At 51.1% G+C, this 14,589-nt stretch overlaps 3 protein-coding genes across 4 annotated transcripts in view; 2 read left to right on the forward strand and 1 right to left on the reverse strand.

Moving 5' to 3' along the window:
• The window catches only part of sona (sol narae), a 213,665-nt gene that overhangs the window by 80,357 nt on the left and 118,719 nt on the right, over positions 1–14,589 (reverse strand). The window lies entirely within an intron of this gene.
• LOC138371444 (germ cell nuclear acidic protein-like) lies at positions 8,261–12,147 on the forward strand. The gene is made up of 2 exons (XM_069336308.1): positions 8,261–8,338; positions 11,281–12,147. Exons 1-2 carry the CDS (start codon positions 8,261–8,263, stop codon positions 12,145–12,147), a joined length of 945 nt encoding a protein of 314 aa, XP_069192409.1.
• Positions 13,925–14,434, forward strand: LOC123749122 (proline-rich protein HaeIII subfamily 1-like). Its single transcript, XM_045731239.2, has one exon. The coding sequence runs from the start codon at positions 13,925–13,927 to the stop codon at positions 14,432–14,434; it is 510 nt and encodes a 169-aa protein (XP_045587195.2).

A 14,589-nucleotide genomic window follows, 5' to 3' on the forward strand; every position in this document is an offset into this window, starting at 1 on the left:
AGAGAAGAGGGAAGGGGATGGTAGGGAGATATGAACCTGGGAATATAGACACGAGGACAAAATTGTCTCACTAAATTCCAAGATCTCTCCTGCAACAAGCACAGTCATTATGGCTTAAGCAGAATACAAGAAAAAAATTAAAAATTCCAAGAAAGCTGAAAGACGGGAATGGCAACCGGGGTCGACAGAGTATAATCATATATATATACCAGGTATACGCGATATATTTTATTTCTTAGGTTTTCGAGCAAAAACAAACATTGCAATTCAGAGATCATCTCTGGAGGTGCATCCATGCAATGTGTCGTCCACACATGTTATTATTCTTCACTATGATGTGTATAGCCGGCAAAGAATGATATGGAGGGCAGGCGAGGAGTCACAATAGCGTCGCTGAAGTGTGTTGACCACACCACACATTAGAAGGTGAAGGGACGACGACGTTTCGATCCGTCCTGGACTATTCTCAAGTCGATTGTCGACCCAATCTCAAGTCACAATCGACTTGAGAATGGTCCAGGACGGACCGAAACGTCGTCGTCCCTTCATTTTCTAGTGTGTGGTCTGGTCAACATCAATCATATGAAGCTGTGACTTAATTTTGTCTATATTTGCAATGAGAATTTGAAGTACCAATGGTGACAGGACTCTGTCGTGCGGTACGGAGCTTTCCAATGTGCTCGGACGTTATTCTGTTTGACTGTTATTCTTGGAATGCTGTTTGACAGGAAAATGAATACCCACTGCCCTTCTCTACCAGTTATTCCTTTGGATCCCACCTTATGGTTATTGACTCTATAGCCACATTTATCTAACACCTTTGCAAGGTTCGTGAAGCAAATATCTGCATTTTGTTTTGTTGTTTCTGTCATGTTGACAGTGGTTGAGGGAGAGAATTATCAGGGGGAAAGCGCCAGGCCATTATAACTATATAGCACTGGGAAGGGGTCAGGATAAGGATTTGAGATGGGACAGGGGGTAAGGAATGGTGCCCAACCACTTGTGGACCGTCGGGGATTGAACGTCGACCTGCATGAAGCGAGACCGTCGCTGAGAAATTGGAATTTTTGTTTAATATGTTGTTAGTGCAAGCGGTCAATAATATTTGTTGTTAGTGCAAGCGGTCAATAATATTTGTTGTTAGTGCAAGCGGTCAATAATATTTGTTGTTAGTGCAAGCGGTCTATATTTAATTTGTTGGATATTTAACCAACTCTTTGGAGAGGAGCTGTATCTGCTGGTGTGTGTGTCTAGCACCTCACATGTGTGTATCTGCTGGTGTGTGTCTAGCACCTCACATGTGTGTATCTGCTGGTGTGTCTAGCACCTCACATGTGTGTATCTGCTGGTGTGTGTCTAGCACCTCACATGTGTGTATCTGCTGGTGTGTGTCTAGCACCTCACATGTGTGTATCTGCTGGTGTGTGTCTAGCACCTCACATGTGTATATCTGCTGGTGTGTGTCTAGCACCTCACATGTGTGTATCTGCTGGTGTGTGTGTGTCTAGCACCTCACATGTGTGTATCTGCTGGTGTGTGTCTAGCACCTCACATGTCTGTATCTGCTGGTGTGTGTGTGTCTAGCACCTCACATGTGTGTATCTGCTAGTGTGTGTCTAGCACCTCACATGTGTGTATCTGCTGGTGTGTGTCTAGCACCTCACATGTGTATATCTGCTGGTGTGTGTCTAGCACCTCACATGTGTGTATCTGCTGGTGTGTGTGTGTCTAGCACCTCACATGTGTGTATCTGCTGGTGTGTGTGTCTAGCACCTCACATGTGTGTATCTGCTGGTGTGTGTGTCTAGCACCTCACATGTGTATATCTGCTGGTGTGTGTGTCTAGCACCTCACATGTGTGTATCTGCTGGTGTGTGTCTAGCACCTCACATGTGTATATCTGCTGGTGTGTGTCTAGCACCTCACATGTGTGTATCTGCTGGTGTGTGTCTAGCACCTCACATGTGTGTATCTGCTGGTGTGTGTCTAGCACCTCACATGTGTGTATCTGCTGGTGTGTGTGTGTCTGGCACCTCACATGTGTATATCTGCTGATGTGTGTCTAGCACCTCACATGTGTATATCTGCTGGTGTGTGTGTCTAGCACCTCACATGTGTATATCTGCTGGTGTGTGTGTGTCTAGCACCTCACATGTGTATATCTGCTGGTGTGTGTCTAGCACCTCACATGTGTGTATCTGCTGGTGTGTGTGTGTCTAGCACCTCACATGTGTATATCTGCTGGTGTGTGTGTCTAGCACCTCACATGTGTGTATCTGCTGGTGTGTGTGTGTCTAGCACCTCACATGTGTATATCTGCTGGTGTGTGTGTCTAGCACCTCACATGTGTATATCTGCTGGTGTGTGTCTAGCACCTCACATGTGTATATCTGCTGGTGTGTGTGTCTGGCACCTCACATGTGTATATCTGCTGGTGTGTGTGTCTGGCACCTCACATGTGTATATCTGCTGGTGTGTGTGTGTCTAGCACCTCACATGTGTATATCTGCTGGTGTGTGTGTCTAGCACCTCACATGTGTATATCTGCTGGTGTGTGTGTCTGGCACCTCACATGTGTATATCTGCTGGTGTGTGTGTGTCTAGCACCTCACATGTGTATATCTGCTGGTGTGTGTGTCTGGCACCTCACATGTGTATATCTGCTGGTGTGTGTGTGTCTAGCACCTCACATGTGTATATCTGCTGGTGTGTGTGTCTGGCACCTCACATGTGTGTATCTGCTGGTGTGTGTGTGTGTAGCACCTCACATGTGTGTATCTGCTGGTGTGTGTGTGTCTAGCACCTCACATGTGTCAAGCCCCCCCCCCCACACTACACTGAGCGCTCACACTTTACATTTGTATATAAACATAGACTTCCAGGAGTCAGGATCCGGGACTGAGTACATTGGCGTCTTGTTAATAAATACTTCAAAGTCTGCTGTGTTAGTGTCAATATCTGCCCCGGCAGGCCGCCCCCTGCCCCGGCAGGCCGCCCCTTGCCCCAGCAGGCCGCCCCCTTGCCCCAGCAGGCCGCCCCTTGCCCCGGCAGGCCGCCCCTTGCCCGCGGCGCGCCCCGGGCAAGGGGCGGCCTGTTCCCAGAGCACACTGTAGAGGTATACCCCTGGTGGTCACTGTAGAGGTATACCCCTGGTGGTCACTGTAGAGGTATACCCCTGGTGGTCACTGTACAGGTATACCCCTGGTGGTCACTGTAGAGGTATACCCCTGGTGGTCACTGTACAGGTATACCCCTGGTGGTCACTGTAGAGGTATACCCCTGGTGGTCACTGCAGAGGTATACCCCTGGTGGTCACTGCAGAGGTATACCCCTGGTGGTCACTGCAGAGGTATACCCCTGGTGGTCACTGCAGAGGTATACCCCTGGTGGTCACTGCAGAGGTATACCCCTGGTGGTCACTGCAGAGGTATACCCCTGGTGGTCACTGCAGAGGTATACCCCTGGTGGTCACTGCAGAGGTATACCCCTGGTGGTCACTGCAGAGGTATACCCCTGGTGGTCACTGCAGAGGTATACCCCTAGTGGTCACTGCAGAGGTATACCCCTGGTGGTCACTGTAGAGGTATACCCCTGGTGGTCACTGTAGACGTATACCCCTGGTGGTCACTAGAGGTATACCCCTGGTGGTCACTAGAGGTATACCCCTGGTGGTCACTGTAGAGGTATACCCCTGGTGGTCACTGTAGACGTATACCCCTGGTGGTCACTAGAGGTATACCCTGGTGGTCACTAGAGGTATACCCCTGGTGAAGGGAGTCAACAAAGAGGTAAACCTGTTCATGGAGGTAACGAGCGGTGGGTGCGCCGTGACGTCACTGGCTGTTAGCGCCTTCCTCACCACTCTGGGTCACCGCCCTCCACCCACCCACACCCACTCCACATACACCCACACCGGCCTCAACACACCCACACCCACTCCACCCACCCACACCTACACCCACTCCACACACCCACACCGCCCTCCACACACCCACCCTCCGCCCGTGTGGGCGTGAGAGAGCTTCTCAAGGAGTCAGAGGGAGAGGAGAACTCTCTAAGCCACTGAACTGAGCATCTTCACATCGGAAATTTGAAGTGTGAGTGCAACCCGTCCTCTTAAAAATAACGTCACTTTTGGCGGGTATGCGCGGCGCTATGGCCAAATTTGGACGTAATTTGAAATGAAATCGACTCACAAAAGTGACGCACTGTTCCGTTTTCTGTTTGAGTCGTCCGGTTTACTCGGCCAGCTTAGAAGAGGCAACTTTCCATTATCGTTTTTCATAACGTTTTGAAACTTTATGAGAATTTCCTGCCCACCTAACCTATCAGAGGACCCTTAACTTACTGTTGTTGAAAAACAAAATCCCAAATTTATTTTCATTTTTTTTCATGTTCAAATTACGTCCAAATTCGGCCATACGGGTAAACGGCCAAAAGCGACGTTATTTTTAAGAGGACAGGTTGGTGAGCGAGCGGGGCAGGAGAGAGAGACGGAGCACCAGGACCCCGCCTGGAGCACCAGGAGAGAGACGGAGCACCAGGACCCCGCCTGGAGCACCAGGAGAGAGGTGTGTGGTGTGTGGTGACTGTGGTGGTGTAGCAGGCGCAGCAGCGTCCCTGGAGAGCACCACCACCGCCGCGCCCCCGTCCCAGGAAGCGAGGGGCAGGGCGCTCCGGACACGCTTTCATGGCTTACCGCAGGTTCGAGTCCCTTGTGCGTCATTGGGAGTGATGCTTCACAGAATGGAATTGTGGGTGTATCTTACCCAGAACACCGGGGAGACGTCCCCCACCAGGGGAGAGACGTCCCCACACCAGTACGCGCGCCCACGTAATTACCTAAGTTTAGTTACAGGATGAGAGCTACGCTCGTGGTGTCCCGTCTTCCCAGCACTCTTTGTCATATGTGCGCGTCTACCTGTGCCTGGAGGGTGTACAGGTGAGCCTCGACCCCGCCTTACTAACCCGACGGTGTGTAACGCTGGCGGCTCCCAACCGCGGCTCACACTCCATTAGTGCGTCGCTAAATAAATGAAATCTCGAAAAATCCATAAAAAATAAGCAAGTGAGAGCGACAATCTCATTCCTACTCATCACTCATCATCACAATTGACAAGACAAATGGTTGCCGAGCGGACAGCACGCTGGACTTGTGATCCTGTGGTCCTGGGTTCAATCCCAGACGCCGGCGAGAAACAATGGGCAGAGTTTCTTTCACCCTACGCCCCTGTTACCTAGCAGTAAAATAGGTACCTGGGTGTTAGTCAGCTGTCACTGGCTGCTTCCTGGGGGTGGAGGCCTGGTCGAGGACCGGGCCGCGGGGACACTAAAGCCCCGAAATCATCTCAAGATAACCTCAAGAAGCCATGTGATGATTACAGAACTGTTGCATCTTAGTAGTTCATTTACACTAAGGAATGACTGTGTAATTTGTCATCATTTTGTATTAGGTGGAAGTTCTTCTTTAACCTTAAGTAAAGACGCCATCTTGACACTATTACCTTTTACAACTAGTAATTTGTGTGAGTCAAGACTGTCCGCAGTAACTTAAGTCATAGTTAAAGACAGACCCCCTCATCACAGCACCAGATGAGCCAGCACCACTGGCCTCTTCCCAATGGGGACAACTTCTTACCAACACACAAACACATCCTTCTCATTACTTTAAAACTAATTTTTTTAAATATTGTTCACTGTCTTTGTTAGGATTGTATTTGAAATTTTTATTTTTATTTTTCAATATTAGGAATATGTATAAATATTTTCAAAATATAAATGTGTAAACTGGATAGGCTCCATCCATACATATGCTTTGTGTGTCAATAGTAAATAAAGGCACATAATTCAATGTGTGTGTGTGTGTGTGTGTGTGTACTCACCTATTTGTGCTTGCGGGGGTTGAGCTTTGGCTCTTTGGTCCCGCCTCTCAACTGTCAATCAACTGGTGTACAGATTCCTGAGCCTACTGGGCTCTATCATATCTACATTTAAAACTGTGTATGGAGTCAGCCTCCACCACATCACTGCCTAATGCATTCCATCCGTTAACTACTCTGACACTGAAAAAGTTCCTTCTAACGTCTCTGTGGCTCATGTGAGTACTCAGTTTCCACCTGTGTCCCCTTGTTCGCGTCCCACCAGTGTTGAATAGTTTATCCTTGTTTACCCGGTCGATTCCTCTGAGGATTTTGTAGGTTGTGATCATGTCTCCCCTTACTCTTCTGTCTTCCAGTGTCGTAAGGTGCATTTCCCGCAGCCTTTCCTCGTAACTCATGCCTCTTAGTCCTGGGATTAGTCTAGTGGCATACCTTTGAACTTTTTCCAGCTTCGTCTTGTGCTTGACAAGGTACGGGCTCCATGCTGGGGCCGCATACTCCAGGATTGGTCTTACATATGTGGTGTACAAGATTCTGAATGATTCCTTACACAGGTTCCTGAACGCTGCTCTGATGTTAGCCAGCCTCGCATATGCCGCAGACGTTATTCTTTTTATGTGTGTGTGTGTGTGTGTGTGTGTGTGTGTGTGTGTGTGTGTGTGTGTGTGTGTGTGTGTGTGTGTGTGTGTGTGTGTGTGTGTGTATTCACCTAGTTGTGTTTGCGGGGGTTGAGCTTTGGCTCTTTGGTCCCGCCTTTCAACCGTCAATCAACAGGTGTACAGGTTCCTGAGCCTATTGGGCTCTATCATATCTACACTTGAAACTGTGTATGGAGTCAGCCTCCACCACATCACTGCCTAATGCATTACATTTGTCAACCACTCTGACTGTGTGTGTGTGTGTGGGGTCCATAACAACACAAGAGGACTGGGTGGGAACTGACCCCAGCACCCCCCCCCCCTTGTGTTGATTCGTAAAAGTGAGTGTTGACGTAACTCACACCTCGCACACTGACACTCATCCGGGGCTTCGCTGAATTTGTGACGTCAGTGAAGGGGGGCCGGGGGGGGGAGAGAACCTTACCTTACCTTGCGATGATTTCGGGGCTCAACCTCCCCGAGGCCCGCTCTTCGACCAAACCATGCATTGTTAACACTAACACCAGGGAGGGAGGGAAGGAAGGAAGGAAGGAAGGAACGAAGGAACGAAGGAAGGAAGGAAGGAAGGAAGGAAGGAAGGAAGAGACAGAGACAGAGACAGAGAGAGAGAGAGAGAGAGAGAGAGAGAGAGAGAGAGAGAGAGAGAGAGAGAGAGAGAGAGAGAGAGAGAGAGAGAGTGAGAGAGAGAGAGTGAGAGAGTGAGAGAGAGAGAGAGTGAGAGAGAGAGAGAGAGAGAGAGAGAGAGAGAGAGAGAGAAAGAGAGAGAGAGAGAGAGAAAGAGAGAGAGAGAGAGAGAGAGAGAGAGAGAGAGAGAGAGAGAGAGAGAGAGAGAGAGAGAGAGAGAGAGAGAGAGAGAGAGAGAGAGAGAGTGAGTGAGAGAGAGCCTATAATTCGAGGCACCTTCCTGGAAGCTGGGTGCTGGACTCAGAAGAAGGGGGGCCGGGGGGGGGAGAGAACCTTACCTTACCTTGCGATGATTTCGGGGCTCAACCTCCCCGAGGCCCGCTCTTCGACCAAACCATGCATTGTTAACACTAACACCAGGGAGGGAGGGAAGGAAGGAAGGAAGGAAGGAACGAAGGAACGAAGGAAGGAAGGAAGGAAGGAAGGAAGGAAGGAAGAGACAGAGAGAGACAGAGAGAGAGAGAGAGAGAGAGAGAGAGAGAGAGAGAGAGAGAGAGAGAGAGAGAGAGAGAGAGAGAGAGAGAGAGAGAGAGAGAGAGAGAGAGTGAGAGAGAGAGAGAGAGTGAGAGAGTGAGAGAGAGAGAGAGTGAGAGAGAGAGAGAGAGAGAGAGAGAGAAAGAGAGAGAGAGAGAGAGAGAGAGAGAGAGAGAGAGAGAGAGAGAGAGAGAGAGAGAGAGAGAGAGAGAGTGAGAGAGAGCCTATAATTCGAGGCACCTTCCTGGAAGCTGGGTGCTGGACTCCAGTATTACCAGCCGGGTTCTGGGCGAGGGTCCCGCGCAGTACTGAGCAGTTGGGTAATATTGGTAGCGAAGAATGTCGTAGTTTACAGTGCTGTATCCTCACTGTATTTGGTGACTGTATAATGATGTATAAGGGGACAGGGAGAGGCGGCGCCTCTACACCGTCGTCACAGTTCTATCTGTAACAGTCTGGTCTCACAGTACCAATTATTTCTGTCGTGAGGGTCGGGTTACTGCCTTTGCCAAAACGTTTCTGGCAAGAGCTGCCGAGAATGACCCACTTTCCAGGGATCTCCAGATGGTAGTTATCCTGCACAGGTTCCTGCTGGTGTTCCAGGGACACATCTTCTCGCTGGTCGTGTCTCAGGAACTACTCGTAATAACAGATGTTACTAACTACCATTCCACATTTCCAAGATGCTGCTGCCTCAGACCAGTACTGGACCTTGTCACCGCGTCATAACCCAGACTTCTAGCAACATATCTCCTCCACATATTCTATCCCATGTCTTCTCCACTTCATAATGCCGAAATATGACAAGTGACGTACCGCTGTCGTACGTCACTTGTCTTAACTGACGTACGGTGGCTCCAGCAACACCCGGGATGGAGGCAGAAGTGTTGTCATATATATTTAACTTAGAGACGAGTATGAGCCGTATATTACCGCAGGAAGCTGGATGGTGTTGACATGTGAGGAGATTATCGGTGTTTACGGGTTTGTTTACTGTCTAACAGCCTTGACAACAGTTCCCGCCTCACACCCCCCCCCCCCCTACACCTCACCCGTAGTGTCTCTCATGTGTCGTGTCTGTCTCCAGCCCGGCCTCCAAAAATGGGGTGGTAAGTGTAAGAAGACAAATAAGTGCAATTATGTACTATTCATAACAGTTAGGAATTGTACTTATTTTCACTTAATATTAAATCGTACTGTCAAATATATTGTGAATATTTGAGTTTACCTGAAAAACTGAATAGAAAACCACGACCTAACCTGACCGTCTAAGTTTTTGAAGATAATAATTTTATTGCTTCTTAATTACAATTAGTACTTAACCAATAGCTGTATTGATGTTACAGTTTTATGAAACTAATAAAACAAAACTAAAATATATCAATAAATTGTAAAATAACTCAGGATATTTTAAAATTTTGTATAAAATCTATATTGTTTAATAAACCTGACGAAGAAATTCCTGATATTTAAAACTATTGTACAGCAAATTGAAATTGAAAACTTCATCCTAAAATTTTGAGTGTCTTAACAGAAAACGGGGAGAATTAAATCGGGGGAGGGAGTTGGGTAAATGTAACAGCCCCATAAGTGCAATTATGCACTTTATGACAGTAAGAAATTGTACTTATTACACTTAGTATTAAATCGTACTGTCAATTCGGAGGATGGGTTGCAGCGTGTGTTTACTCATCATACTCAGTGTGCTTACTCATCATACTCAGTGTGCTTACTCATCATACTCACAGTGTGCTTACTCATCATACTCAAGGTACCGACTCATCATACTGAAGCTTCACTCAATACACAAAAGCCATCTTTAATATTTATATATTTTGAATTCCTTGACTAATGGCCGGGTGGAATGATAGCTATATAAAGGTGGCGCTTGTGACGAGGGCTTACCGAGCCTGACCTTGGGCTGAGAAGGGCTGTCAGCCAGGGCCACCAAGGTCACCATCACCTCACTGTCAGAGGGGAGGAGGTGTACTCTGTATTGATTGGTAACCATCAGGCCAGCCATGAGGGCACGGCACCAGGCACCACATGAGGGCACGGCACCAGGCACCACATGGCCATGAGGGCACGGCACCAGGCACCACATGAGGCCACGGCACCAGGCACCACATGGCCATGAGGGCACGGCACCAGGCACCACATGGCCATGAGGGCACGGCACCAGGCACCACATTACCATGAGGGCACGGCACCAGGCACCACATTACCATGAGGGCACGGCACCAGGCACCACATGGCCATGAGGGCACGGCACCAGGCACCACATGGCCATGAGGGCACGGCACCAGGCACCACATGGCCATGAGGGCACGGCACCAGGCACCACATTACCATGAGGGCACGGCACCAGGCACCACATGGCCATGAGGGCACGGCACCAGGCACCACATGAGGGCACGGCACCAGGCACCACATGAGGGCACGGCACCAGGCACCACATGAGGGCACGGCACCAGGCACCACATGAGGGCACGGCACCAGGCACCACATGCTTGTGCTGACTGTAAATCTTCACACGTTTTGGGAGCACCTTGAGCAGGGGCGTGGCTGCTGTCTGCCTGTCCCTGGACGGTGGGGGGGGGTGATCCATAATGATGACGGGGGGGGGAAGAGAGAGAGAGAGAGAGAGAGAGAGAGAGAGAGAGAGAGAGAGAGAGAGAGAGAGAGAGAGAGAGAGAGAGAGAGAGAGAGAGAGAGGAGAGATTTTTGTTAATTATCAGGGGAAAGCACCAAGCCATTACGACTATATAACACTGGGAAGGGTCAGGATAAGGATAATGTATGGGACGGGGGAGGGGCGGGGGGGAAGGGGGGAAGGAATGGTGCCCAACCACTTGGACCGTCGAATAAAATATTAACAGATGGATAGAAAAAGGAATCTGATTTTATTTTGTTATTTATGTTCACTTCAATCACTTAATATTTTCAATACCATTCCATATCTGCCCCCCCCCCGGTCCAGGCGCGCGCGCGCGCAGTAAGTATGACACCGGGTCCGGTTATTAGAGACATCCGGCCGCCACAATAACTGCTTCAAGGACACTCCTCTCTTACGGTGTCGGAAACACACCTAAGGAACAGCACAGGAATTTCTACACCACGAAAGAACCATCTTATAGTTTGTGTGTTTGTGTGTTTGTATGTTTGTGTGTGTGTGTGTGTGTGTGTGTGTGTGTGTGTGTGTGTGTGTGTGTGTGTGTGTGTGTGTGTGTGAGAGTGTGTGTACTCACCTATTTGTACTCACCTATTTGTGCTTGCGGGGGTTGAGCTTTGGCTCTTTGGTCCCGCCTCTCAACTGTCAATCAACTGGTGTGTGTGTGTGTGTGTGTGTGTGTGTGTGTCTAAGAAGGAGTAAAGTCTAGTTCTTAATGCCCCTCCTAACAGCCTTGTATCAGTTCCGTTTCACCCTAACTACTCTGACTGTCAAATTCCTGGTCATAACGGGCCTGAAAGTTGTGGCTGGAGGTGGCTTCCTCAACCACTTCTTCAAGACCATTCCCCTTGTTAACTACCCGTACAGTGTAATACTACTTTCTTACGACCCTTAGGCTCATTTGTGCTTCCAGCTTCCGCCTGTGTCCTCTGGTACCAGTGACATCACCGTTGGTAGGCCAGACAACAGTGACATCACCGTTGGCAGGCCAGACAACAGTGACCTCACCGTTGGCAGGCCAGACAACAGTGACATCACCGTTGGCAGGCCAGACAACAGTGACATCACCGTTGGCAGGCCAGACAACAGTGACATCACCGTTGGCAGGCCAGACAACAGTGACATCACCGTTGGCAGGCCAGACAACAGTGACATCACCGTTGGCAGACCAGACAACAGTGACATCACCGTTGGCAGACCAGACAACAGTGACATCACCGTTGGCAGACCAGACAACAGTGACATCACCGTTGGCAGACCAGACAACAGTGACCTCACCGTTGGCAGGCCAGACAACAGTGACCTCACTGCTGGCAGGCCAGACAACCGTGACCTCACCGTTGGCAGGCCAGACAACAGTGACCTCACTGCTGGCAGGCCAGACAACAGTGACCTCACCGTTGGCAGGCCAGACAACAGTGACCTCACTGCTGGCAGGCCAGACAACAGTGACCTCACTGCTGGCAGGCCAGACAACAGTGACATCACCGCTGGCAGGCCAGACAACAGTGACATCACCGCCGGCAGGCCAGACAACAGTGACATCACCGTTGGCAGGCCAGACAACAGTGACATCACCGTTGGCAGGCCAGACAACAGTGACATCACCGTTGGCAGGCCAGACAACAGTGACATCACCGTTGGCAGGCCAGACAACAGTGACAAAGGTGATCATAAACAAAGGCCCATTAACACTTCTCTCCAATGGCGTCACGAAACAAGAGGAGTCGAACCATTGACCCAGTTCCCGGTCACGTCTTCGCCACACAAGGCTTGCTGAGGCTGGTAATAGCCTCCATCTTCTCATATATTACATTATAGTGTAGATATATTTATATAAGAGAACGCCTGTCTCTTCAAAGTTGGAGGCCCGACGCTTACGGCCAGCCTCACCCAAATTGGCAGAGGGAATGTTCCGGTGTACGGGATCTATCTTGAGGCTATCTTGAGATGATTTCGGGGCTTTAGTGTCCCCGCGGCCCGGTTCTCGACCAGGCCTCCACCCCCAGGAAGCAACCCGTGACAGCTGACTAACTCCCAGGTACCTATTTTACTGCTAGGTAACAGGGGCAGAGGGTGAAAGAAACTCTGCCCATTGTTTCTCGCCGGCGGCCAGGATCGAACCTGGGACCACAGGATCACAAGTCCAGTGTGCTGTCCGCTCGGCCGACCGGCTCCCTATGAACATAGGCGGGTCGGGATCGCCATAACTCAAGAGAGCACCGCGTGTCAGGGTCACATTCAGACCCCCACCAGGATTTTTGGCACTATATATATTCGTACATATTATATATCACAAAACCTTAGATTGTATTCCTTAAGAATCAAATGGACACTACGAGCAAATGTAAAATAGATTGTGCTAACAGTATCAGCCGACTTAGGGAACACAGACAGATATTGCTAGAGTGTGTGGTGTCCGCTGATAACAAAATACCATGAATAAATCCACAAGGGCCGTGACGAGGATTCGAACCTACGTCCGAGAGCATCCCAGACGCAGCCTTAATGTCAATGGTATGTCAATGGTATCTTGTGTAACAAGATACCATTGTAGTGAATCACAGCATCAAGTGAAGGTGCGGACACACAGCCACTAACAAGGCCACAGCCACGAGTGAAGAATGTTCCTCCAATACTCGCCTGAGAGTGCATACTGAACCTTCACCTATATTGGCTTGCACTCTCCCCCACACTCTACACGGCTGGTGCAGCGTGACACTGAGTGACGCCACTCACAGCACAGTAGAGACAGGTCAACACACAGTACAGTGAGTGACGCCACTCACAGCACAGTAGAGACAGGTCAACACACAGTACAAACATTAACACCTAAACATTACCACTCTCAGGGCCGGGGCGACTCGTATCAACTTACCTGAAAAAATAAACAAATAAATTAATAAATACTCAGGTGAAATTGATATGAATATATTAATACAAAACACAAACTCAACTGACTATATAGATTTATATATAAATGTGTGGGCCGAGGATGGGGCCAAGTTTCTTATATTTCCCCCCCACTCACTCACACACACACACACACACACACACACACACACACACACACACACACACACACACACACACATACACAGCTAAGGTCAGGAAGATGAGCTTCCAGTAATTAAGGAAAGGTTGGCGAGTGTGGCAGGTTCAACAGGAATCTGGGTTCGATACCCACAGGTTGCTAAGCCGGGCGTGGGGGGGGGGGGCGGGGGGCTTTGGTACAGGGAGATATTATCAGCATCTTAAAAATTATCAAAACCAGCGTCTCCTGCAGCGGGTCGTTAAACGTCCAGCGGATCAAAGCGATCCATCCACCAGGTGTGTGGTGGCTGCCTCTCCCACCAGGTGTGTGGTGGCTGCCTCTCCCACCAGGTGTGTGGTGGCTGCCTCTCCCACCAGGTGTGTGTGTGGTGGGAGCCGGGGACTTGACCTGTCTCCAGCCTCGCCCATAACCTCTGATAAAGACTTCTTGCTGTTGGTTGCTGACTTGTTCCTGTCGCTGGTGACGGCTGGCAGGCCCCCAGCCCACGCCAGGCCCCCAGCCCATGCCAGGCCCCCAGCTCACGCCAGGCTCCCAGCCCACGCCAGGCCCCCAGCCCACGCCAGGGCCCCCAGCCCACGCCAGGGCCCCCAGCCCACGCCAGGGCCCCCAGCCCACGCCAGGCCCCCAGCCCACGCCAGGGTCCAAGCCTACACCAGGCCCCCAGCCCACGCCAGGCCCCCAGCCCACGCCAGGGCCCCCAGCCCACGCCAGGGCCCCCAGCCCACGCCAGGCCCCCAGCCCACGCCAGGGCCCCCAGCCCACGCCAGGCCCCCCAGCCCACGCCAGGGCCCCCAGCCCACGCCAGGCCCCCAGCCCACGCCAGGGCCCCCAGCCCACGCCAGGGCCCCCAGCCCACGCCAGGGCCCCCAGCCCACGCCAGGCCCCCAGCCCACGCCAGGGCCCCCAGCCCACGCCAGGCCCCCCAGCCCACGCCAGGGCCCCCAGCCCACGCCAGGGCCCCCAGCCCACGCCAGGACCCCCAGCCCACGCCAGGGCCCCCAGCCCACGCTAGGGCCCCCAGCCCACGCCAGGCCCCCAGCCCACGCCAGGGTCCAAGCCTACACCAGGCCCCCAGCCCATGCCAGGGCCCCCAGCCCACGCCAGGCCCCCAGCCCACGCCAGGGTCCAAGCCTACACCAGGCCCCCAGCCCATGCCGGGGCTGGGCA

The sequence above is a fragment of the Procambarus clarkii genome, chromosome 4 (assembly GCF_040958095.1).
Source record: "Procambarus clarkii isolate CNS0578487 chromosome 4, FALCON_Pclarkii_2.0, whole genome shotgun sequence".
Lineage (NCBI taxonomy): Eukaryota > Metazoa > Arthropoda > Malacostraca > Decapoda > Cambaridae > Procambarus > Procambarus clarkii.